The sequence below is a fragment of the Centroberyx affinis genome, unplaced genomic scaffold (assembly GCF_046629955.1).
Source record: "Centroberyx affinis isolate AG114_WGS23_722 - 3 ecotype Tasmania unplaced genomic scaffold, CSIRO-AGI_Caff_v1 ptg005038l_1, whole genome shotgun sequence".
NCBI classification, from domain to species: Eukaryota; Metazoa; Chordata; class Actinopteri; order Beryciformes; family Berycidae; genus Centroberyx; species Centroberyx affinis.
The window spans coordinates 116876-142219 of NW_027282482.1; the positions used below are offsets into that span (position 1 = coordinate 116876).

The 25344-nt window shown below is 41.2% G+C and overlaps 5 protein-coding genes across 7 annotated transcripts; 3 read left to right on the forward strand and 2 right to left on the reverse strand.

Annotated features, from left to right (window-relative positions):
• Window positions 1–589: 589 nt before the first annotated feature.
• LOC139666501 (C1q-related factor-like) lies at window positions 590–3628 on the reverse strand. Its single transcript, XM_071545751.1, has 2 exons — window positions 2960–3628; window positions 590–769 (listed from the first exon to the last, which is right to left on the reverse strand). Exons 1-2 carry the CDS (start codon window positions 3608–3610, stop codon window positions 590–592), a joined length of 831 nt encoding a protein of 276 aa, XP_071401852.1. The 5' UTR covers window positions 3611–3628.
• A 7477-nt stretch (window positions 3629–11105) lies between these two features.
• On the forward strand, window positions 11106–12757 carry LOC139666507 (DELTA-sagatoxin-Srs1a-like). Of its 2 annotated transcripts, none has more exons than XM_071545761.1 (3): window positions 11106–11252; window positions 11772–11898; window positions 12149–12757. In XM_071545761.1, the coding sequence occupies exons 2-3, from the start codon at window positions 11795–11797 to the stop codon at window positions 12576–12578; spliced, it is 534 nt and encodes a 177-aa protein (XP_071401862.1). In that variant the 5' UTR covers window positions 11106–11252; window positions 11772–11794; the 3' UTR covers window positions 12579–12757. The 2 variants fall into 2 exon arrangements, with proteins under 2 accessions (XP_071401862.1, XP_071401863.1); XM_071545762.1 differs by having other exon boundaries at window positions 11237–11256.
• Window positions 12758–13197: 440 nt separating this feature from the next.
• LOC139666515 (DELTA-stichotoxin-Hcr4a-like) lies at window positions 13198–14542 on the forward strand. Its single transcript, XM_071545773.1, has 3 exons — window positions 13198–13357; window positions 13567–13687; window positions 13961–14542. The coding sequence occupies exons 2-3, from the start codon at window positions 13584–13586 to the stop codon at window positions 14409–14411; spliced, it is 555 nt and encodes a 184-aa protein (XP_071401874.1). The 5' UTR covers window positions 13198–13357; window positions 13567–13583; the 3' UTR covers window positions 14412–14542.
• A 144-nt stretch (window positions 14543–14686) lies between these two features.
• LOC139666514 (endonuclease domain-containing 1 protein-like) lies at window positions 14687–18835 on the reverse strand. The gene is made up of 2 exons (XM_071545772.1): window positions 17565–18835; window positions 14687–16652 (listed from the first exon to the last, which is right to left on the reverse strand). The coding sequence occupies exons 1-2, from the start codon at window positions 17844–17846 to the stop codon at window positions 16038–16040; spliced, it is 897 nt and encodes a 298-aa protein (XP_071401873.1). The 5' UTR covers window positions 17847–18835; the 3' UTR covers window positions 14687–16037.
• LOC139666513 (UDP-glucuronosyltransferase 1-2-like) lies at window positions 18807–24902 on the forward strand. 2 transcript variants are annotated; one of them, XM_071545771.1, is made up of 2 exons: window positions 18807–18866; window positions 22407–24902. In XM_071545771.1, the coding sequence occupies exons 1-2, from the start codon at window positions 18831–18833 to the stop codon at window positions 23934–23936; spliced, it is 1566 nt and encodes a 521-aa protein (XP_071401872.1). In that variant the 5' UTR covers window positions 18807–18830; the 3' UTR covers window positions 23937–24902. The 2 variants fall into 2 exon arrangements, with proteins under 2 accessions (XP_071401872.1, XP_071401871.1); XM_071545770.1 differs by lacking the exon at window positions 18807–18866 and adding an exon at window positions 20513–20663 and having other exon boundaries at window positions 22326–24902.
• Window positions 24903–25344: the final 442 nt, after the last annotated feature.

Here is a 25344-nt window from a genome sequence, read left to right on the forward strand (position 1 = left end):
TTGTGACACTGACTGCCATCCAAAATCATAATCTCACTCTGGGGCCAATATTTGACAAATCTGTGTTTCTTGCGGCAAAACAATTTCCCCCCAGTCATTGAAGCACAACATCTTACCATACAAAACACCATGAGAAACCATAATCTTACGTAAATGCAGCACGTAACAACCGTACAAAGCAGTCGCGTGACTGTTTGCGTGTGATTTCCAGACTTGAATTTGAGATGACAGCTCAAAAATGACGGTGAAGCGTCTGCACTGTCAGAATTGTTGCTGCACCTCAGCATAAAACATCGCAGTGACTGTCACTTTTACGTTGCTTGCGTCCGTCACAATAGAGGCAATAGGCACCCTGTATCACAATGGAAGCATGGATGAGGAGGTAAACAGTTACCAATAACCACAGATCCATGGCCTTAATCACCGCACCATCCCCGACCTTAAACAATAGAGGTATGTAAAAAATATCTGACTGCGGATCAGTGGCTACGGGCAACATCAACCTTACTGCGAGAGCCGAGTGAAAGACAGGAAGTGAATGTCTGCTGGCTGTGACCTTTCACCACCGCGCCCCTGTCCCGTCCGGTCCTCAGTCGGCGTACAGGATGAACCCTGAGAAGGTGCTATATTTGTTACTGTTGCCCCCGTGAGCTTTGCCCCCGTCCAATTTTATGAAAACTTCATCGCCCGCGTCCAAATGAAGGATGACACTGTTGCTGGCGTAGTCATAACTCTGGTCCTGGTCTTGGGCAATGGCACTGGCCCTGACCTGGAATAAGACACACACACACACACACACACACACACACACACACACACACACACACACACACACACACAGAAAGACAGAGAGATACAGAGAGACAGACAGAAAGAGAGAAGAGAGAAGAGAAGAAAGAACGAAATTGAGATGTTGGAACACAGAGGAAGAGACTGTCTGTGCCATTATTTAATGAACAGCAGGTGTTTACTGCGTTTTTAATTTTAGCACCAACATTATGGAACCGCCTCCCCCAACCTATAAGATCTGTGGAATCAATTCCACGTTTAAATGCAAAAATTCTTACAAACCAATTTGTTTACTCTGGCACATTGTTGTTCTTTCTGAATTGAATTTTTATTTTATTTTATTTAATTTCTATTGTGAAACACTGCTATTAGGTGCTTGCACTAAATCTAACAATAAAATGCCAAATGATATTTGCAATCTGGTACAAAAGTTAATATCAACAGATGGCATTATTAAAGTAGATAGATACAGTGAAACAAATTTGATGCAAACAAACATTAAATGAGTTGCAGATTCACCGACACATTCCCTCAGCTAAGACCAGTGACCAATGCTTGCTTGCAATATGCATGCAAAAATAAGGTATTTGCAAAAAGGGTGGACTAAATAAGAGTTTGAGATACCACAGTGTTTGTGTAAAGTGTGTCCCCTGTGGCAAAAATCTTGTTTTTCTCCATGGTGAATAAAGCCCATGACTCAACTGAAAGGGCCAGCCTGACTCAGTCTGCCTCTGAGGAGGGACGGCGGTGCATACATGCTTAATGGTTTACTCCTACTTCTAGGCTACATCTCTCAAGGTGGAGTGCTGAGAATCCCATGTGTCCCCAGTATGAGAGTGTGATCACGTCAACACAGGCTAATTACTAAAAAATGATAGCGGTGTTAAATCTGGAGCAGAGCAGCAGAATCTCTTTAGATTGTAAGAAAGTGAAAGTTGGGCTGACAGTTAGCCACTGAAGGACATATCCCTTCTAAGCTTCAGCTAATATCTAAGTGGGGTTGCCAGGTTGGCTGCTACGCTGTAACCTCACAAGACAAGCTATAAAAGTGTAATCCCCCCTTCATCCAGATTGTGGCGACAGGTTCCAAACAAAGTGAGAACCAAAATGGCGGCACAGAGTTCTAATTAGTGCCAGCGGAGTACGGTAGTGCCTGTCATGGGGCCTCAGGGTCTGAGAGGAGAGGTCCAGCCATGGATGACAGCATGATGATGGATGTCAGAGAGATGAGGGCAATGCAGCCTAAACCCTCCTTCCCTCCCACCTCAGTGGCCAGTAACCTTGACGATTCCCTCTGCTCTAACAATGTCCGATATTGTGATGCAGGTGGCCAGAGGTATTGTTTATAACGCAATGTTAACTGTTCATACCGGTTCATAATTTGATCAACAGTATTGGGGTATCCTCCTTCATGTCAGAGAAATGTGCAAAAAACTAATTTGTCTGAGTAACTTTGCACTGTTAATCCATGTTTGCGAAAATACAAGCCATCAAGCTTAACGATATAGAGCCTGTTGGAGCCTGGCTAAAGTGCTTGCAGGGGAATGTCTAGGCTCAAATTTACATGGTGTTTGATCAGTGTCAGCACCCAGGGCTTAAAAGACATTAGAATATTATCCATGAATATAGCGAATATCATGATTTGATATTAAAAAGCTTAGGTCTGACAGGTAGTCTGATAATGCTTACCAGCACATCATGGTTCCATGAACTATGTTGTATTTCAAAGGGCACCAGCTTTGAACTACACAGTACCCCAGGCTGTGTTTTGATGTGTGTGGAGTTGAGATAGCGCTGCACTATTTGCACTCACTTCATGGTGTACATCATTGGATGTGTAATACGCACAGATACACAAGCTGGCAGCTTGCCACTGTGCATTGTCATTATACAGGACTATAACACCAGACTAAGCCAGACCTTAAATCATGATACACATGAATGCATGACTACTCAATTTAGACTGCCAGCACACTGGTTGCACCTGAGCATTTCGATGTGGGTTCACCCCAGTACATGATTCAAGGGTTGACAGTTTCATAACTCACTATGCCAGAAAATCACTAATTTTCAAATATTTGTATTGCAAATAACTGTGCTTTTGCAGTCTCTTTAAATTTACTGTTAAATCATCAAACACAGTGTCCAACTAGTTAAAACTGTCACCCACCAGGCCATTCTTGATCAGGTCAGCCCACATGCTGGTGCCATCTCCTCCCCTCATCAGCACGTTGTAGATGAAGAAGTAAGTGCCAGGGATCTTGCAGGTGAACTTGCCTGTGGCACCTTCGTAGTTATCACCAATATTCGTCACCACGTCATCAAACCTCAGAATATCGTAGCCTTCTTGAGGGTTTCGCAGTCCCGCATAAAACGCCACCCGAGGCGTGGTGTTGTAGATGGTTGTGCTGACCGTCCCTTTACCCCCTACACCTAGTACCCCTGTCCGTACTATGTCCACGCCATCTCCAGGCGGCCCCTTGGGTCCCGGCGGGCCCGGCTCTCCAGGTGGTCCCGGGGGTCCAGGCTTCCCCGGACGTCCCGGTTTGCCCTGTGGCCCGTGAGCGCTGTAGGTGGGCAGCGGCGGACCGATGCTGTGGTCGCTCAGGGCGTCCGCCTCGTTGTCCAGCTGGAGGCCCGAGGTGGCGGTGTCTGTGCCCACTTGTGCCCCTGAGCCTGCGGTGCCCGTGCTGGGGAAGGGGTCGCACACCATGCGGCAGGTACCCAGCATCTCGTAGTGGCTGGCGCTGTCATCTGTGCCGCCGGTGCCAACGGAGCTGACCAGCACAGGGATGAGGACCACCAGAACCAGGACCAGCATGACCCCCACAGCGGCCGCCACCAGGGTCTTCCGCCCGATGCTCAGCCGGGGAAGGGGCTGCGCTGCCAGCGTGGAACTCTCCGGGGTGGAAATGGTGACTGCGGGGAGTGAGGCACCACGTCCACCTGGCGAAACGCAGACACGGCGAGGATCTCTGTAGACGGTGCGCAGGGAGAGCCTGGCTGTGCGTGTGACTGAGTGACAGAGCCGTGTTGGAGTCAGGAAGAGGGAGTGAAGGAAGGGACGAAAGTGATCAAAAGGAGGGAGAGATAGAGACAGTGAGGAGAGAGAGTAAGAGGAAGAGGAGGAGGGAGAGAGTAAGACAGCTCAAGTGAAAAAAAAAGGAAAGAAGCGAGGGGAGGAGAGAGTGAGCAACATACACTCACACTAACCATGTGAGTCAGGGCTGGGGGGGGCACTTTCCTCCTGGCAGATGTGAAAAGCGAGGGAAGATACAGAAAAAGAGAGTGATAGAGAGAGAAAGGAGGCAAGAAGATAACCAAGGGATTCCTCTTTATGTTGATAGATTTTTGTTTGGGAGCTCATTGGTCATCCCTAAAGACAAAGATGGGGGAAAAAGACTTGAGGGAAGTTTATTTAGTTTTATCAGGACAAACCTCTAGGGAAACGCCTTTGAGAAATACATCAGCTTGTACCATTAAAACTGATATACTGCATTCCTGTGGCCATATAGCCTCCTGTATGAAGATTATACTGAAGCAGTATAGGCATTGTTTGCGTGCACTTATGTAGGAAGATGTTTTATTTTGTCATGCAATACCAGGAGACCTAATAGAGGATATCTAACAGTCAGCAGCAAAAATAGATAGAACACAAGATCAATGAAATGTTTTCATAGTTTGAACTGCTACTGGCTTCACTGAGTTTTATCAAGGTCAAAATGTGTAGACTTTTCCTTATCTGCCTGTCTGTGTGTGTGTGTGTGTGTGTGTGTGTGTGTGTGTGTGCACACGCACAGGCGTGTGTGTGTGTGTGTGTGTGTATGTGTGGTGGGGGCTCTTGTACACTGGAACGATTCCAGGCATCTGTGGTCAGTCAAGCTGTGACCTTCACGACATTGCCAAACTTTAAAGGGGCAGTTCAGAATTTTATGAAGCCTATCTCTTTAATCATAAAGTAGAAGCATTTTCTGTTTATCCAAAATATTGACCAGCTATGTATTTAGCCCCATGGACCTGAACTAGTATTGGTAACAAACAACCTGTCTCTAGTGGTGGGACAGATTTAACCAATTTGATTCTTTTGGGCTCTTTGACAGAAGTGAATTAATTGGACTGGTTCATTTGATTCACCTTTGTAAATATAACTGATGAACATGATGATGAACAAAGAGCAATACTGTCACAAAACAAGACAAATACCCTACATTATAAATCAATTCACAAACATATAAACACAAGCCAAATAGCTGATAGTCTAAATATAAGAGATTAACTGAACCTAGGCTAACTTACTTTTCTTTGCTGTTCCAATAGGCTTGGTCAAGTCCAGTCTCAAATAATTATACATTTGGTAAGCTATGTCTACTGCCATGAATTTGGACTAATTTACTGCTGTACATACTCAACATGTTGGCAGAGTAGGGTCTGTCTGATTCAGCAGCCATTGCCAGCTTGCTATTCTGTCCATTCAATTGTCTTGTGTAAAAACCCAAACTGTCCCATATACAGAGTTTGTCCATTAAGTGAACTGCTAACCCACCGAATAAACGAATCACTCACATTTGCACCGTGTCTTCTGACCTGGTGGCTACACGTCTAAATGGTTCATTCAGGATGAAACTGGCAACTGGAGCCTGCTCTCCGAAATTCTGTGAAATGAGCATGATGTCTTAAAATGCAAATATATGCTCCCTGCATAAAAAGTGTGGGAAATACATTTTCCCACCATGAAAGGATTACGCGAAGGAGACATGACTAGAAACAGGAAGTAGTCTGACATTGAAATTGCGTGGTAGAAAGCGTGGACCTGCCTTCAACTCAAGCAACCCAGGTTTGATTCCCAAGTCATGCAGACAAGTTTTCTACTTTGAGTGAAATTTAAATTTTTAGCTAAAGTGTTATTATTAGTCTTATTTAACCATGACCAAGCATAACCAGCACCAACCATGGCCTTACCCTAACTTTAACCAAATTGTTTTACTTCCCTAAAATGAACCGTTAGCTAACATTTTCATGTGACGAAATGTCCAATTTGAGTAGTATTGTCACATAATTCAGTTTGTGGTGGAGGAATGTAATGTTCACAGAATTTGTGTCCGCAACACGTAATCTGCATTTCAGAGTTTGTGCTCATTTCACAACATTTTATCAGACAGGTTTGAGCTACTGACCCACAGAAGTGAACTGCTGAGCTGCTGAACAAATTGTACATTATCGTACTTACGCCATGAAGTAGTGCGCTGTTTGGGTGTCACATAATGATGACAATTTGTGAGTTAGTTGCAACTGTGGTTGATTAAGCCCATTTTTTGGAGGGAAGCCAGCCAGCATTGTAGTCATTGCCAAGGCAAGCGGATAACAACTGTCTTTGTCCTGAACAAGCTCATTTTGTGTTTTACAAGTACAAGTGAGCCAATGCACTATCTTCAAAATGAGCGCCTCAGTCAACTACCTGTATATATACTGTATATCCCTCATTAGATATAACTGCCTTCCTACTTTGCTCCAACCAACAAAACTAAAACAAACCAAAGTCACACTGGAGTCAACGACACACACATCTGGCTACAGTATGATTAATAAAAAATGATGGAATCATGCATGCACTGCACGATGTCATGTTTTGATGAGAGTAATGAGAGTATAGAGTAGTTTTGATGACTCCTCTCCACTCCTTCACGTTTTTCATGCTGCTATTGTCACAGGACACGGCAGCGGTACTGAGTCAGACACCTCCAGCAGCGCTCTCTAGCTGAGTCTCTCCAGCTGATGACACAATACACTTCAACCTTTAAGTCACAAAGATGCTCACGTATTAAATATGATGAAGACAAGTATTTCAAGAAAGACGTTACCAACAAAGCATTCTAACAGAGAGAAATTCAACTGTTCACCTCTAACGCGAAATGGTTCCAGCACAAAGCTTTGAGTACTGTTACAGTCCTGCAAGTATGTCGTATGTAGAAAAAACATGTAATAATAATAGTAATAATAACTTAATAGGTAGGACTTTACATTATGGTACACAAATTACAGGGTACTTACTGTGTAATTACAGATAAATTACCAGAAAGTAAGTGGTAATTTCTGGTAATAATGAGTAACTATTTTGTAATTACAATGTGTAGTTTCTAAGTTAAATGCTGGTCATTTCTGGTGATAATGAGTATGATAACAGTGCTAAATTAATGTAGTAGATGTTTTGCAATCATTACTGAATATGTAATACTTGTAGTGGGTAGCGAGTTCTTTTCACCTCTCTCCCTTCATCAACAACGTGCTATACTAGTAGAGTAACATTAGCTACGTGATGAAGCAAACTGCCAAGTAATATTGATGGTTGCACTTGTTAGCTAAACTTAGCAATTTGCAAAACACCTATCACCAATGTACCTTGCATTTCTGGGCCCCATTTTGTTGCCTCCCATGATGAAATCAGGGGAGGGACTATAGATCAGCCCCGGCCGTCTGTCCGTCCGTCCGTCTTCCGGCGTTTTCAAAATTACACTGATTGGTCCAGGGATGCCTGCATCATTTGTGGGGGACGACATGTTTACTTGTTGTTTGATGATGTATTTTTTTTTATTCCTTCAGATAACTGGCCAAACATAGATGACAAGATATTTCCTGGAATGCAGTGAACACCCTCCCATGGCGAAGACTGAAGGTCATGAGTGATAGAACAACCATGGGCAACCATGCCTCCTCATTTACATACAGCTCACATCTCAAAATTGCAAGTCACAGCATACCTCAACATTGCTGCTGACTAGATTCATATCTTCATGGCCATAGTCTATACTTTTTTTTTTTTTTTAAATGTATGTTTCCAGAAGAATGCGTCATGTCACAAAGTAAGCACACAAAGTAAGCATCATCTCAAGGTAGTTACAGGAATATAGCGGTGACTTTAGTTCACTCCAACAGCTGGTGTAGTCTCCAGTTCTCAACCCAATAAAACCAATGGATCAGGCTGTTTGCAGCATGAATATGCCACTGAAAAATCTGCAGGAACAAAGAAAAATCATCATGGACCAAGATCTTTGTTGAATCCATGCCTAAAAGAATTCAGGCTGTTTTGGAAGCAAAAGGGGGTCCTGGTCCTATCTGGTACTATAGGTGTACCTAATAAAGTGGATACTGAGAGTATAGTAGCTTACTGACCATTATGATATTCACAACTCTGTGTAGAGTGTCACATCACACAGCCTGGAGACCATATGTCAATGTAAATAAAATGCTTATTGACCATACGTTTTGAAGTTTTGGCAGAATTGGAGCCAGACTGTTTATTTCTTGTGACAGGATGGCTTAAAGGACATACATGCTGAATTTTCCTTGCAGGAGGACCAAGAGCATCAACTTTTCCTGGCTGAAGCTGGTCGACCAAAGTGATTCGGTGGATAGACATTAACAGATAAAGGCAAGAAAATGCACCACCAGCACAACAGAGAATATGATATGAATAGAAAAAAACAAAACAATTTTAGCCTAATTTGAAAATACAGCAGGGAGCAGGCATTACTAGACAAGTACAAGTATGCAGTAAAAATGTGTGAAAACAAACACAGCCTTTTGCAATGCATAGTGGAGAGGTCAGTCTTACCTCATGGCTGTCCTGGGATAAACACATATTTTGTTTTCTTTTCAGTCTATAACCTTCTTCACATGTAAAATACTAAATAACACACTTTCAGAAAAGGTTATGAATATAGAAACTGATCACATACACATATGCCATATGAAGACTGAGAGTAGCATATACAGAAGACACTGTTAAACAGAGCTACACACAGTTCTACAATATAAAAGGCATTTGGCTATACAAATAATTAGTCCATTTCACACCTGTAAATATTTATCAAGATGATGTTGTGCTAAAAGACAGATATGAGAGAAATTGTAGATTCATAGAATAATATCACAACATACAATAATTTCATTACCTTTCACCTTTCAATCATGAAATGACTGGTTTCCTAATTATACTGATTTCTCATAGCATTTTTATAGCAAGAATTGTTGCTTTTACGATGTAATAAAAATAATGAAAATCAAAGATTCCCCTAGGTTAATGATAGCACTAAGAGACAGCACTAAACAGTTTTTTTAATGTTGCACGCTTAGAAGACTCATAAATGGATGCACTGTTTAATTAACACAATATATTTTAATCCTACGCTGGACTTATGGACTTAATAATGCTTTATTTTTTTTCTGTGGATAATTTCAACACTAAATGCCATCAGATGAATTTGTGGATTCTACACTAATGTTCCTTTTAAGCCAGTGGTGTTCAGTCTCATGCAAGTGTTTATTCCAACCAAACACTGCAGAAGCTGGTTTCACATATTAGTCCTTCGCTCTCTGGTTGAAGGTGTGCAAATTACTGAAATAAGTTGGTGCAGTGTTTGGTTTGAATGAAAACCTGAACACTCTTCCATGGCAAGACGTCTATTAGCCCCAACTCTCTTGCACACCTGATTCAATTAAGGTGTCACGAGAGTGTGGATCTGCTTGTGCAGAGAATAACTTTTTGCTGGAAGTGGCAGAAAGCTAGTGTGCCCCCAACTGGTCTCAGTCTGCATGTTACAATGATATGTTTACATGCCTTAATATCCACAAAACTGGGGAGTTCGATGAAGCTTTACTAAAATGTAATTTCTTTTACACTCTAGTGTACAAATACTGCGTGCTTAAGTGATGTGTTTTCAAGTGCTGACATTGGTCTTTTTAATGTTTGAGTGACATTTTGAAGACATGCTTGAGCTCCCTCATCTTGGGACATTAACATAGCATTGAAATATCAAATTCACAACAAAGTGGGCGAGTTCTACTGCAATGCCATACAGTACACTCCTGGGACAGTATACTCCCTGCAAAGTATATAAACACAGAGACATGTAAATGTTGTCTGTGGCTTTGGGAGCAGGGAGGAGCACTGTGTCATCGTCTGGAGGGACTTTGAGACACAGTGAGACAGAAGAGCCAGTGGTGGCTGACTCAATGCCACTGTCATGGCCTGACAGATGACTATAAGAGTGGGCAGGAGGGTTCCACTTTGCTGCTGGCATAGAACATTACTGTCCTGTGGCTTTGGACAACCAACCTCTTGAAGTCCTATAAAGACAAGCCCTGAATGAACCCGATGCACATTCAGCGTAGCTTGAAGTGGACATTTTAATTGGATGTTTTGTTCTTTTAATTAATGCATGCGGGGCGGCACGGTGGCTCAGCGGTTGGCACTGTTCGCTCACAGCAAGAATGTCCCGAGTTTGAGTCCCAGCCCCGGTCCTTTCTGTGCGCCATTTGCATGTTTCTTCCACCTTTCGTCCCACAGTCCAAAGACATGCAGGTCAGGTGGATTGGAGACTCTAAATTGCCCGTAAGTGTCAATGGGAGTGTGACTGTGATTGTCTGTGTATCTGTATTAAACGTGTGATGGACTGAGGACCTATCCAGGGTGTATCTCTGCCTTCCGCCCAATGCATGCTGGGATATGCTGCAACTCCCTAGACCCTAAATAGGAATAAGTGGGTAAAGACAATTATTAGAATTAAGGCCTGTGCTGATTTGTCAGCTTTATGTGAAATGTAATTAAATATAGCACATGCACTCAAACGTAGCAAAGCATAATACATTAATACCTCTAAATGCTTTGCACTGTTTGGAAATTACAGTTAAACTCAGCAAACCCACATGCACTCTTGAGACCAGAATGACCAGACTGACTGTGGGTGTCATAGAAAATAAATTTAATCCATAATATTGTGCCACACACACACAATTGCTGCATTGTGTTCAGTTCTTTCAGATGATCTGGTCCGTGAGGTTTGAGTTATGTCCAAAAAATGAGTCATCAACAGAAGTATCCAATGCCTAAGGGTGTGGTGGCTTAACAAATCTATGCTGACTTTCAGGTTTTTTTTTTTTACCTGGCAACAAGAAGCCGCTGATCCTAATCTAGTGTATGCCTATGCAAAGAGTGCTTTTCCATTTATCATTCATTAACATCTTGTGCCTTGGTGATCATCAGAATTATCATACGTTTTTATTACATTGGACCAACCACCCTTGTGTCTCTCTAAATTATCCAATTTGATAGTGCTTTAGCAAGATAGCAAATGTACTTTGCTATAGCAACAAAGATCAAATCGGAGTTAAACATTTTCAGTGTACATGTTTGTTGGATATTGGCTTATATGGTTTATCAGTTTTCCACAACACAATGTTGAATATAACTTTATCTTTGAGTTAAATTGAGCCATTTACTTTGTATTTTGCATTGTGGCAGATGTTCCACAAAAAAGAGCACTTAACAGTTGCAGACACACCTAGCCTCAGAAGCAAGGTGTGACTGTGTGTCTTCGGGGGGTGTGACTTTGCACTTGCCTCCATACCAAACCCGGAGCTGTTTTCAGAGGACTCTCTGCCATCCTGTGTGTGTGACATAAGACAAAGTAAGTAAGTTTACTTTGAGCTAATTAGGCAGTATTCATTAAACTTAACATTGTTTTGAGAAACAAATGTCTAACAATAGTCTGATCCGGTATAAATAAGAAATACTATAATAAGAAATACTATAGTACTTTAGTCTGTGTCAAGGTGGAATAGTATGGTGCTGCAATGTGTTGTGTTCTGTCCAGCAAAATTGTGTCACAGCATGTATCTTAAAAAATATAAATATTATTTGCATGGCTCTTAGCAGTCTATGTAAGTCAAGTATAGACTTTCACATAAGACATGAGGCAGGTCTTGCAGACAGACTATCATTCAAATGACAGTATCATAGCATGATGACAAATGATTCTACCTGAAGCAACTTTAATGAAGAACTTTCAAGGCATTCTCTACAGAGACCATAAAGTAGTTCAGGGTAGGAATTCACAACTTAGAAGTTAGTTTGTCACCCACAGTCATACAATCTGGATTGTCAGTTTCTGTTGTTTACAGCTGCTCTCTCTCTCTACTACACTTAGAGCCATCTCCACCAGCCATCACCATGCCTGAGACTGCAGAGTCCCATTCTGCCTCACTGACCACCAACCGCAACTGTACTATAGAGATCATCAATATCAGCTCCAGCTTTTGTCTTGTCAACCCAAAGTAAGAGCCACTATCAAACAATGTGGATTTGACTAAATTGCAAAGCTGCTTTGCTATAATCTATATTGCTCTGAATGGGTAAATCTCCTCATTTGATTCCTTTTTGTCATTGTGTGTGAACCAATAAAGACAGTGATCAGGATTAGGATCACTAACATGTATAATTCAGATGTCCTCTATGCAGTACTTGAATCCATTCATGCATGATTGTGGATTAAAACACCTGCTCTCTGCCTCTTTTACCCACTAGGGTGTACATGAACAGTGGCTTCTGCTTCAACCCTCCTCAGCCCACCTTGCGCACCAACATGAGCGAGGTGTGCTCTTTCACCAAGGACGACAACACGGCATCGGGCGCTGTGGGCGTCATGACCTACGAGATGTTCGACATGCGCAATCGCCACTGCAACGAGCTGATTGCCATCATGTTCTCGGTGCCCTTCGACTACAACTTCTTCAAGAACTGGCTGGGAGTGGGCATCTTCGAGCACACGCGCACCTGCGATGAGAAGCTCTACGATCACATGTACAAAGGCAAGGATTTCACCAACTTCTCGCGCCATGAGGCCGACGGCACAGGGGTGATGTACGCCGGGAGGGCGGTGGACCTGAGAGCCACCATGTCCAGTGAGGGCAGGGCTATCATAAAATTGGAGCTGTATGACAAGATGGGCAGATGAGACTGATTGTAATGCTCTGAGAATAAAATGTGTATCGCTCACACCAATCATTGGCGTGGAGTTTATCACTGGACGTTAGAACATAATCTACAAAGATGTTTCTGAAAACTTAGATACAGTTCTGTCTGTTTGTTATTCACATATGGTGGGTGCTCTAAATAAATAAAAAAACAATCTCATCAATATCTTGTCCCTGACGTTTTTCTGTATCCTTGTTTATTTGAGCATATAACTAACATCACAAATGATCTACTTATTTCATATTGCATTGACAGTTCATCACAATAAGCTTGATTAAAAACATCTTACATCTTTTTCAATATTCTGTTCAGTAGACATAATATATGAATCATCAAACTTATTACAATAACTGCAGTATTACTCAAACTACAGGTATCTAATCCCCCCATTGGGCAATAACAGTCTCTTAAATTCCAAAATACACCCAGAGACACAGGTGTGGTGCGTGGGAGACACTGCTGAATGGAGCAAAGTCACGAAAGCTGTACAAACAAAGCTCTCGCCTTAGCAATGTGACAGTGGTATGTTGTTATTGATGTCTACACCCTGTCTTCATACCTTTCTACACATACCTAGATGGAAGGAGGCAGAACAAGAGTGAGACAGAGCAGGAGAGAGTAGGCGTGTGCTCTGGGTGGAGACAGTTTTGGGTAGAAGTCCAGTGTCATGCATTCCCCAACAAGAGTGATCTGAAGAGTGAACCCACTGTTTCAAATCTGGCATTACCTGAGTAAGGAACACAGCAGTGATTCGGACAGGTAAGCCAGTTTATTCCTATATGCTACATTTTGGGCTTTATTGGGTTAAATTAACCAACTGACAAATATGATTCAGTGAATTGTATCTGAGGAAGATTTAACACTATACTATTATGGGCTTTGTTAACGGCAATACCTATTGAATTGTTCCACTGCACTGTAATGCCGATCTGCAAATTACACTTTACACCTCTTTTGCAATATCACAGCCTGAACGTGCAACAGCATGAGTGAATCAGCAGAGGCTGTGGCAGCTAATCTCAGCAGCCGAAGAAATGTCACCATCGAGATCACCAACCTCACCAATAACTACTGCCTACTCAACCCCAAGTAAGTACAAGACTTACAGGACAAGACCCAACAGTAGAAGACTATAGTACTGGGCAGCTCCCAGGTCTGAATGTGCGTAACTGTATGCATGTGAAGCAGGAAATTGTTGAAAAAGAGCATGCATGTTCACAAAATTTCTTCCCTGGTTAAATTAATGTTAGAAAATAAGTTTCACAGACACGTTTGACAATGTCCCTAAATACCTGTATCCCACTGTCAATGTAACTTTGGCTCTTACTTTTATTCCATTTCCCCTCATTCTGTTCAAAAAAGGGTTTTCCTGGAGAGTGGCAACACCCACATCCCACCCCAACCCACTGTGCGCACACTGAAAACTGAGTTGTGCAACTTCAGCAAGACCAGTGCCAAAGCCTCCGGTGCTGTGGGCGTCCTGACCTATGACTTGTTCGAGAGGACCAGGAACAACTACATCGAGACATTAGCTATAATGTTCTCTGTGCCCTACGATTTTAACCTGTACAAGAACTGGTTCGGCGTTGGGATCCACAGCAAGGACAAAGAGTGCAACGAGGCTCTGTTCAAAGAGATGTATTACAACAAAAACCAGGAGGGCTTTGTCCGGATGGAGGCAAATGGCTCTGGCATCACCCATGACGGCAGTTACCTGGACATCAAGGCCACTATGTCCCCTATGGGCAGGGCCATTATGAAGGTGGAAGTGTGGGACAAGCTCTTCACACCCATCACACAACGTCCTTACTAAGCTTTTGATCCCAGAGCATTAATTTGAGCTTCAGACATGAGTGTGTACTGTCAGATGTGTTCATGTGTTTTGTGCACTTGTGTTACTACACCATCTATTAATGGATTAAATTCATAACCAAACTGACAGAACTTGTGTTGTGTCTCAGTGATTATAATGAAGGAAAAGGACTTGTCTTGTCTTTAAAACTTCAGAATGATCTAGTCCAACTGGTGGAACAAGTTAATGTTTACATAAATGAGTCAGATCTGCACCTTACTTTTTTTCTTTCTTCATGGTATGAACAACAAATTGGCATTTTTTTTTTAACAATATATTTATTCATTTTCAGTTTGCAAATCAAGTTGTACAGTAACAATGACATACATCTGCAAACACTTACAAACAATGTTATATTATAGAATGTAGATTGTGAAAAAAAGGTGACAGTGCATCTCAAGCTCAGTGCACAAGCAAATTTACTAGACACAAGGTGTACAAATTGGCATATTTACTAAATGTTAAGATATCCACATTTCAAAGGCGTCCTCTCCTGCAATTTAATCTCAACCACAACCTTCACCTCCAGTGCCACATGGACATTAATGTGATACACACAGAATAGTATGAGGTGGAGTTGCCATTTAGAAAAAATAAAATGAAATAAAAAATCTAAATACTAAACCCATTAAAAATTAACACAAACATAACTGAGAAAGATTACATTTTGCTTAGTTTAGTGAACCAAGATAAAAGACATTTTGATAGGCAAGGTAATGATATCAGGTGTTTCTTTCAATCAGAACTCATCAGACAGCAACAGATTCTATAAACTTGAAACTTCATGGTAAAATCCCTCTAGTTGCTTTTTACAGTGGCTGACCTAAAAACAACCATGCACGTGCAGTTCATATCAGAGGCTAAATGTACTGCACAAGGATGCCACCTAGTGGTCCAAATAATTTGATGCATGCATGACTGCAAACTTGCAGTGATTTTAGTTCAAACAGTTATTTACATATTACAAAATTATAGAAGTAACACTTGATGCTCTTATGGATTAAGACAAAGTACTGAGGTCCTTAGGTTTATACTAGCTTTATAGATGCTTGTTGGCAACAGGAATCAAATCTGTAGAAGATGTAGGAGATACTAGCTCTAAGATTGAAAACCTCCAGTGAGAAACAAAGTAAACTCTTGAGCTGTATGCACAATGTCCAAGGCTCTCTAAATCCAGTAAGGAGGGAAATTCAAAAAGCCTTCATTATCATGGTTTAGAGCCATGATGAAGACCTTATGGTCGAAAGACGCCGGCTCTAAAAGATCTTAGATGCTAGTATCTCTGTTTTCTACAGTTACTTACATATACAGTATATTCAAATAAAAGTAATACAATTACATATAAATTCTAAGCTCATCAAGTTTCATATGTGCAATTATGTTTTCATAATGTTGTCTTCTTCCATACCAACACAGTCTTAAGTCTGTTTTAGGTTTACTTTAGGTAATTGACAAGTACATATAAAAGGACGGTATGTGATTTGAATGAAATGAAATTAACATCCACTGGAAAAACAGCTGTGCAACAATCAAATTCTTGGTAACAATAATCTGTGTGTTTGTGTCTGCATCAGTGTCTGATCACTCTTACCCAGAACACTGTTCATAAAAAACACTCACAACAGTCCCGAACCTGTCCTTCAGATACATCTCGAGTGTTGCAAGTGGCATTTGTCTCACATCATATCCCCTGAACTGTTTCTTAGCGGTCTTATCCACAGGCACGATCTCCTCGGTGCTGTTGCGGTCGTTGCGGCCGATGGCAGCATATGTGGGAAAGGCCTCCTTCAGTTCTTCTGGACGACTATTGTTGTACTTTGGGCAGCAGTAGGCCGACCAAAGATACTCAGGTACTGCCACACGATGATTCTTAAGCCAATGCTCCTCCTTCTGGTACGGGATGATCCCAGTTACCACGTAAGCGTCTCCGAGGCAGTGGGCCGCTAGGGTTTTGTTGACAGTCTGCTCCAGGACCTCCCAGGGCCCATCGTTAGAGCCTGTCTTCTGAGGAACGACATTGGTCAGGGTGAAGGTGGAGGAGCGGTCCTCGTGGCTCTGGTGGTGAAGGCTCGGGTTGAGGTGGCCTCGGGTATAGGTGGAGTTAATGTAGTCCAGCTCCACTGCCTGGCTCTCCACCACATTCTGGTCTACAGGGCCCGGAGGGAAGGGAATCATGTTGCCATCGGCTGCTGGGTAGGCTAACTGTGGAGGGAAGGATACATTGGAGGATGGAAGGAAACACTGAAGGAGTTAAGGTAGGCCACATGTTTAAAAGCACTTACACTGCATTATGTAATTCAGGGGGGAAAAAACTGAACGAAACCACTTTTGTGTTATGCAATTGAAGTTCTCTTGTGTTACCAGTAAACATACAATAAGCTTATTGCAGAATATGTTTTTCAATTTATGGGATTGCTGATGAACAAAAAAATGATGAAAATGTTGTCCTGTATTGAGTCCATCACAAGGAAAACTACACCCTTTCACAAATACATACTGGATTAAATGTTTTCACTGCTTGTTAAATCTGAAAATAAGAAGAATAACACAGTAGGCCTATTTTTTGCAGATGAGGCACGATGAAAGCACAGATGGGACAGTTCTCTTTTATAGACGCTCATTTCCTCATTTTTCATTTACTGAAAACACTACTGAAGTGCTTACTGTGCAAATATATCAGTACTAAATTGGGATATCAGTATCTACAAAAACAGTTAAATTGATTATAGTGTTCTTTTTCTTGTAGGATTGTCTTTTTGAACATGTTTTTCTTTAAGAATTCTGTCACACATTGCAAACACATATTTGTGTTTACATGTCAGTTTAGAGAACCTGAGAAAGTAGAATTAGCTGCCAAATCTGAATAATAGCAGCGAATTCAGAAAAAAAAAAAGTACAGATCAGCCATTGGATTGCTACCAGCACATCAGTTCTAATCAAAATAGTTCTATAAAAATATTGATTCTAGCTGGATTACAAAAAATAGCCTACTTCTCAACATCTCTCAGATAGATAAACGATCTTTAGCGTAAGGCATGCCCTCCATCACTTTCCATCATCACATCTGTTTCAAACCTGTAAATTAGACGATACAAGACTCTAAAGTATCCTCACCTGTGGCTCAAACTTCCAAGATGCTGTGGGCCTCTTCCCTCTTGGCGCACTGTATAAATAGGCTGAGAACCAAGGGGAGCGACGTGGGCGACTGTACAGCGTGGCGAAGCGGTACTGGTTAACATAACGCTGGCAGATCTGGGTCCCTGCCAGACCTTTAGGAGGCCATGAGGTGTAGAAGAACTGCAGGCATGGAGTGAAATCCCCAACATCAGCCGCACACAGGAACCATCCTCCAGTAAACGCCAGGAGGGCCAGAGCCAGAGCGTGGAAATGAGTCATATTGTGAAGGTTGACAAAGAGTGGTAAAATCCAGCGGTCAGATGCTCCCTCAAGTGTCAAGTCTCAAGTTTACATTCTCAAGTGACACCCAAGGGAGTGTGAATTAATTTTGAAAAGCTGTTCCCTTTTCAATAACACATGACTTCTTAGTGAAAGAGGAAGCAGTTTAAGCTTGCAGCTTCTGCTTCCTGCTTTTTCTGTCTCACTGCAGGAAAAATCAACAGAATTTGCATATTATCGCTATTGCACTTCAGTCTAGTTTTGCAAATATCTCCTGAAGCTGAGAATCAGATCAAGATCAATACACTAATCTGTCATAGAATCATATGTGGAGGTAAGCCCATTAATGATGCATGGGAGAATTACTTTTAGTGTTGATAGTAGGCCTACTTTGCTGGTTAAAAATGTATGACATCGCCTACCTTTTGAAAATCACCTTTGTAAATGGCCAAATAAGCCACAGGGGGGGGGGGGACCCAAAGACTGAATGAAAGGTGGAATGTCTATATTGTGTGGCTAAATATGACAGCCCTTTGAGTCAGGAGACCTTACATGGAAATGCAGTCCTCAAAAACACAAACTACCAAACTAAAGAGACTGAACGTAATTAAATGTAAGTAAAATAAAACTTGAAGCAGCTTTCGGAGTGTAGCCTACTATCGGAGCCATGTGGTCAGCACACACACTAGTCTTGATTTCTGTCGCCCGGAAAACTTAAATGTTTTTGTATTCTGTCACACAATAAACATCAGTGGAAATATATGTGAAAGATGCTGAATCTCTATTGTAGCCTGACTGTTTTCTGCTCCATACTGCTTAAACCTACGACCCACGGCATGGCGGCCGATACCAAATCGCAATATTGTCCTTTAAAACATATGTTCAATAGTTTGAGCTAGAGAGATAAGGTTTTACAAGTGACAATAAAGAATCGCAACTAACTAGCAAGCTCAACTCAATATTATATATGTGCCCCGTTTGCACATGGATTTAGCCCTATCTTTAAGTATATCAGTGGATGTAATCCGCCATCTTTACTGATCGCTCGACGGTAGACGTCATCACGTAGACTGTCTTGTTTTTACCGTTGAGACGTAGTTGAGTAAGCGTTCATTCATGAAGCAAATTCAAAGATGGCGAGGCGAAAGTTTACAGGAGGATGGTGTGAAGAGAACCTCCTTGGTGTGAAGTTGTGAAGTTGTTCAGAAATAGTGACGAGGAAGAGGCAGTCTTCTGCTCTGAAAGTTGCTACGTAGCCGACTGTGACAGGGACAGACAACGTTTATAGCCTATATGTCTACACAGCTTATAAAAATAAACATAGCTCAAAAGATTGCAGAAGTGCTAGATAACGTGTAGGACTATCAAAGAACGATTTGCACATTTTCTATATATTCTTTTTTTCATTCTCCCAGTTTGTTACGGCCTAATTTCCACAGAAACTGTGTCGCAACTGTCGCTATTGATTAACTGCAATATGCCATAAAGTTTATCAAAAAGTAGGCTACTGCTGATGAAACTGCATAAGTTGCATACGTTAAAGTTAATAAGTTAATTTCATTAAAGATCAAGAGAGGCAAATTACTTTAGAAGCGTACTGCAGTTATTTATTGACTGTAGTTAAAATTTTGTCAGATGTAACAGCTCAACATAGCTTCACAGTTAACGTTTTGTTGTCTTTTGCTGTCTCCTAATATAAGATTCTATAAAAATGTAGTTTGTGCATAACCCAAATAGATAGGTATAGTAATGCACAGACATGCCCATTTTTTGCTTAACAGGAAGTGAAAATTAAAGATCAATCTTATCACTAGAGGTCATTCAAATCAAATAAATCAAGAGAGATTGCAAAACCTGGGCAAAGACCTGCTGAGAGGATTTGATAAGACTTTATGAGACAGAATAGCTGCTTCAGGTATCTATAGGTTGTGAGGGATGTGACTGGAGTAGTGAAGTGAAGTAACCGGTAACAGGAAACTTTCTTGGAAAAACAAAGAAATGCAGACAAACTTTTATTTTATTAACTTTTAACTTCTCATTTTAATTTGAAATCTGTAAATATGTATGGAAATTACCAAAATAGATTTCAAGCTGGTCTTGTGTGTTGCATCAAGGATATCTTGTTAAAAACTACATCGGCACATTCATTAAACTTAAAAAGAGTGAAAAACTATTCAACATTTGACCAACCAATCTTCACTTTTTCACTTGTCCAACACTTCTCCCATTGACTGAATATCTACAACAATTAAAACATACTTGACGGTCTTGAAACTTACCACTCCTGTGGAAAACATTTATTTTTCTTTATATACACATTATTTTTGTCTCAGTGGAATGTTTTTTTGGGTGGATAAGCTCATTCTACAGGTCACTTCAGGTCAGTTTCTGTTGGAAAAGAAAACTGTTTTGGGACATGGAATGTATCTGAGGAGTGACGCTGGGGAAGATATGGAAAAGTTATTGCAGTGTGTGTGTGTGTGTCTATACGTGTGAATGTCTGTGTGTGTGTGTGGGTGTGTGTGCGTGCGTGCGTGCGCAATACAGAGAGAGGGCGGGCTCTGCAGGAAAATTGTTTGCTTGTTTAAACCACTTTTCCTCCCTCTCTGACAAAGGTTTTTTTCTGTCACGCTTTCAATCTACACACACATCTGCAATCCATTTTGAACATCCTTCCCCCCCAGCACCACTTCTCCCATATTATGCAACACACCATAGTCTGGCTCGGAGTTTAAATATTTTTTCAAACTAGAAGTTGGGCTTCACTAAGCCAGAGAGGGCTCAAAGTACACAGCTCCACAGTCTGAGGGATTTCAGGTAGGTTACAACATTTTTACTTCTCTACAACACCTAAACAACTCAGAAGGATATTTCAGTTAACATCAATAAAGAAAATGTGAGTCTGTCTGTTTTGTTGACTGCATGAAAATTGCAGCACCAATGTCTGCTGGACTGCAGGAAATATGCAGAAAGGGAACTGGCCACCAAAGGCATGTTCTTTTGCACGTTATGCCTAGGGATTGTGCTCTGTGTACATAGCTGAGAGTGTTATTGTTAGCAAGTCACTTCACTGCTGAATACAGATAATAAGATTAGTGACCATGTTGTGACCAGAGATTACTCAACTATGCACTCCACTGGACTTTGATTTCTCAAAGTAATATTTCAATGGCGGGTTGCCCGGACATGGATAAACTAAAATTAAACTAAAAACTTTACACCAATGGAGATCTCCACTGAAAATGAAATCTTAGTCTAGTAGGCCTACTAATCTTAATCCATGTCCGAATAACCACCCCCTTTTTTTTCTTTTTTTAGAACAGTTGCACTTTTGACCATGATTGCCTTCACATAAGTTCACAATCAGTTAACTAGCTGTCTAGTATCCATAGTGTTGAAGAAGAAATGGAAAAGTATCTATACTAAGCAACATTCCTGTATGCTCATATTTACTCATATTCACACCTTTTGCTCAAGAACTCAAGAATACTGAATCTGCTTCATCATTATAAGATTAAACTCTAACGTAACATCTTGTGTGTGAGCTTGGAATGTGCAAATGCCCAAATAACATTGACCAAATGGCCTTGACAAAATAATGACTTGTCTAGAAGAAGGTGCTCACCTCTTATTACACACCTCCTTAAAGTGCTAGAACCATATGACCTTATACTTTTTGATCAATAGCTTTATTATATTCTATGTATTAACATAATTATGAATATTCAACACTATAAAACTCTGTGTAATCATCCAGATTTTGAGTTCCTTGGCTTCCAACCTGCAGATTGAATAAACCTGTCAAACTGCCGCTCTCTCATCCTGAGTTTTCTTCCACAGGAATGATTTCACTCACTTGGTTTCATTCGGAAATCCTAGCCAAAAGTTGTACTTCTTATACACACGAATATGACTCAATAAAAAAAAAAAAAATTCTGTGAGGATGGTCATAGTTTTTTAGAGGTATTTCTATTTACTTTTTTTTGTTAATAAAAGTCAAGGGGAAAAACTTGAGCATTGGTGGTGCCTGTATATTTGGGCAATAAGAATTGCTATATCAAAAGCTCATTCATGATCAAGATGATATCTCAACAAATTGGAACATAGAGCTTATCAACTCCCTGATACCCTTGTAACTGGCAATAAGCATGAGTTGAATGGTAACACACCATGATTTTGTGTTTTTTTTCATTTGAAATTGTTCTTACTGAACAGTTTTGTGTGCTACTGCAAAACGCAAAAAAAAGCAGTTGTTATAGTTACCTGAAGCAAAAAAGCAGTTGAGATCATTTTAGTTGGTTTACATTTATCAGCAGGACGGAGCTTAGAGATCATTAACACAGCAAGCATAAATTAAGGATTCCTCTAAGCAGCATGGTAGCTATAAAATTTAAAATTACTGTGTTATTACTGTATTATTGTGCTTCGTAAAGTTTAACTTTGCTCACAGAAAACTGGCATCCATTCTTTTCTCCTCAGAGTTGATCCATGGGCCTCCCAGGAGTTACCTCTGTGCTGCTGGTGGTGAGTGTTTCCCTCCTGGCTGGTCCCAGTGTCCAGGGGGGTAAGATTCTGGTGTTCCCAGTGGATGGCAGCCATTGGGTCAACATGAACCTGCTCATCCAAGGCCTCCATGCAAGGGGTCATGAGGTCACTGTGGTCCGCACAGCCACTAGCTGGTACATCACAGAAGAAGCACCACACTACCGCTCCCTCACTATCACCTTGCCAGAAGCCATCAGCATAGAGGAGCAGGACTTCTTTGTAACCTTCCTCGTCAAGATGCTGGCAATCCAGAAACAGGGGGCATCTGTAATGGCCTTTATGTCCTTCTACTGGGAAATGCTAACGTCATTGTCAAAAATTCATCAACAAGCCAGTCTGTTGGGGGTGGCGATGTTCGAAAACAAGGTTCTGATGCAGAGTCTTCGTGACACTGAGTACGACACGGTTCTTATGGACCCAGGATTGCCTGTCGGTGTTCTGGTGGCCCACGAACTAAAGTTGCCTACTGTTTTTAATGTTAGATGGATCACCAGTGGAGAGGGCCATTTTGTGGTAGCTCCCTCACCGGTGTCCTATGTTCCAACCTCTGGACACGCAGTAGCAGACAAGATGACCTTTCTCCAAAGGGTCAAGAACATGTTCCACTATTTCCTCAACGTTTACATTGATAGATTTATCGTAAGCCCTCACTATGAGAGACTGGTAGAGAGGTACTTTGATCCGGATGTGACCTTCTATCACCTCTTACAAGGAATAGACATTTGGCTGATGAGGGTGGACTTTGTCTTTGAGTTCCCCAGGCCCACCATGCCAAACATTGTTTACATTGGTGGCTTTCAGTGTAAGCCCTCGGAGCCTTTATCTTCAGAGCTGGAGGAGTTTGTTGAAAGCTCAGGGGAGCATGGAGTCATCCTGATGTCGCTAGGTACACTGGTTAAAGGTCTACCTGTGGAGATTACCTCAGAAATTGCTGCTGCTTTTGCCCAACTTCCACAGAAGGTCATATGGAGGCATGCTGGCGAGCGTCCCAGCAATTTGGGCAACAACACCCTGCTGGTGAAATGGATGCCCCAGAATGACCTCTTGGGTCACCCAAAGACCAAAGCCTTTGTGGCCCATGGTGGTACTAACGGGGTCTATGAGTCCATTTACCATGGAGTGCCAGTTATAGGTGTACCCCTTCTGTTTGACCAGTTTGAGAACCTTTTGAGATTGGAGATGCGAGGGGCTGCTCAGATGCTGGATGTAACAAAACTCACCAGCCAGAACTTTCTGGAAGCAGTACAAGAAGTTCTCCACAATCCCTCCTATAGAGATAACATGAAGCGTCTCTCTAATCTCCATCGGGACAAGCCAATGCGTCCTTTGGATACTGCCCTCTACTGGATTGAGTTTGTTATGAGGCACAAAGGAGCTTCACATTTACGCACCGAGTCCTATAAGATGCCCTGGTACTCATATCATTCTCTGGATGTTATTTGCTTCTTCTTGGCTGTGCTGTTGATGCTGACAGCCGTTGCAGTGGGATCAATACGGTTCCTGTGCTTCCGACTGTGCAGGAGGAGCAAACCTAAGCAGGAGTAGTTACTGACTCCTCATATGAGGTTAATGTGCATTAAAATTAGCAAGTCATCTTATGCTCCACATATCTGGAACAAACTCCCAGAAAACTGCAGGTCTGCTGCAACTCTCAGTTCTTTTAAATCAAGGCTGAAGACTTTTCTGTTTGCCGCTGCCTTTTATGACATCAAATAACTATTCAACTCTCACACTGCACTGTAACCTTTATTCTTGTTTTTTACACCTGTCCTATTCTATTTTAGCCTATTTTGGGGTTTTTTTTTACTCTCTTAGCTCTTTAATGAACTTTATTTTTCTTGGTCTTTTATTTGAATTTTATCGTTTTCATTTTGTCTCGATGCTTTTAATGTTTTATGTAAAGCACTTTGAATTGCCTTGTTGCTGAAATGTGCTATATAAATAAACTTGCCTTGCCTTGCCTTGCCTAAACACACAGACACATACACACACACATACACACTAAAAGAAACTTCAGAGGAAAACTTTGTGTGTGTGTGTGTGTGTGTGTGTGTGTGTATTGCATTATTTTTGACAACACTAGATAGTTATAATAACTTAAATTTATCATTTTATTTGAATTGTATTGGAATTGTAGTGGAAATTATATTATACCATTCTATTTCTCTATGCATTAAGCACTGTCTTATTCCTCTGTTGCCTGCAGTACTTTTACACTGGCTTGAGACAATGGCTACTGTGTGAAGATGGAAAGATGATGGAGAAGATGGACCCTAGAAAGCCAGTTGTAACCGGTTCTAGCCCGTTTATCTTTGTTATGTACAGATGCACCTTAATTGCAGAATGTTTCAAGTATAAGAATGTGTTGGACTTCTCATGACTCAACTATGATTCTACTATGATACCATGATTATAAGAAGGGTGGAGAAAACACATTGTTTTCGCTCTTTGTTTCACACACTCATTGGGTGAACATTGTGCCTTGTCTGCAGGCAATAAAGACGACAGAAAGACAACTCTACTCTCCGAGTCTCTTTTATTACAGGAAACTTCCACCACAGTAATTTTATCACTTCTAGAATGGTCTGTTATAGTTACTCAAATTTATAGTTGATGAAAATAAAAGGGTAAAAAAAAGATCATCATTGCTTGGGGCAGCCTGTCTTTATCTACTGCAGTAGCACTGGAAATATTGGAGTCTGAACACTGAATGCCACTATTTTTCTTTTATTTTGATACATAACATGTAATTCAGCATACAGTACACCGTCACCACACTAGGACTCATTGATTTGAATATAGCTCAGTGATTGTATATATCAGATTCCCATAAACCATGTAAATAGTAAAATGACACACTTCAAATTATTTGTGGTATATTTACAAAATGAAATAAAAAAAACTTTTCTTGGATATTTTAAACATTCTTCTCACAGATCCATCTATACGGGAC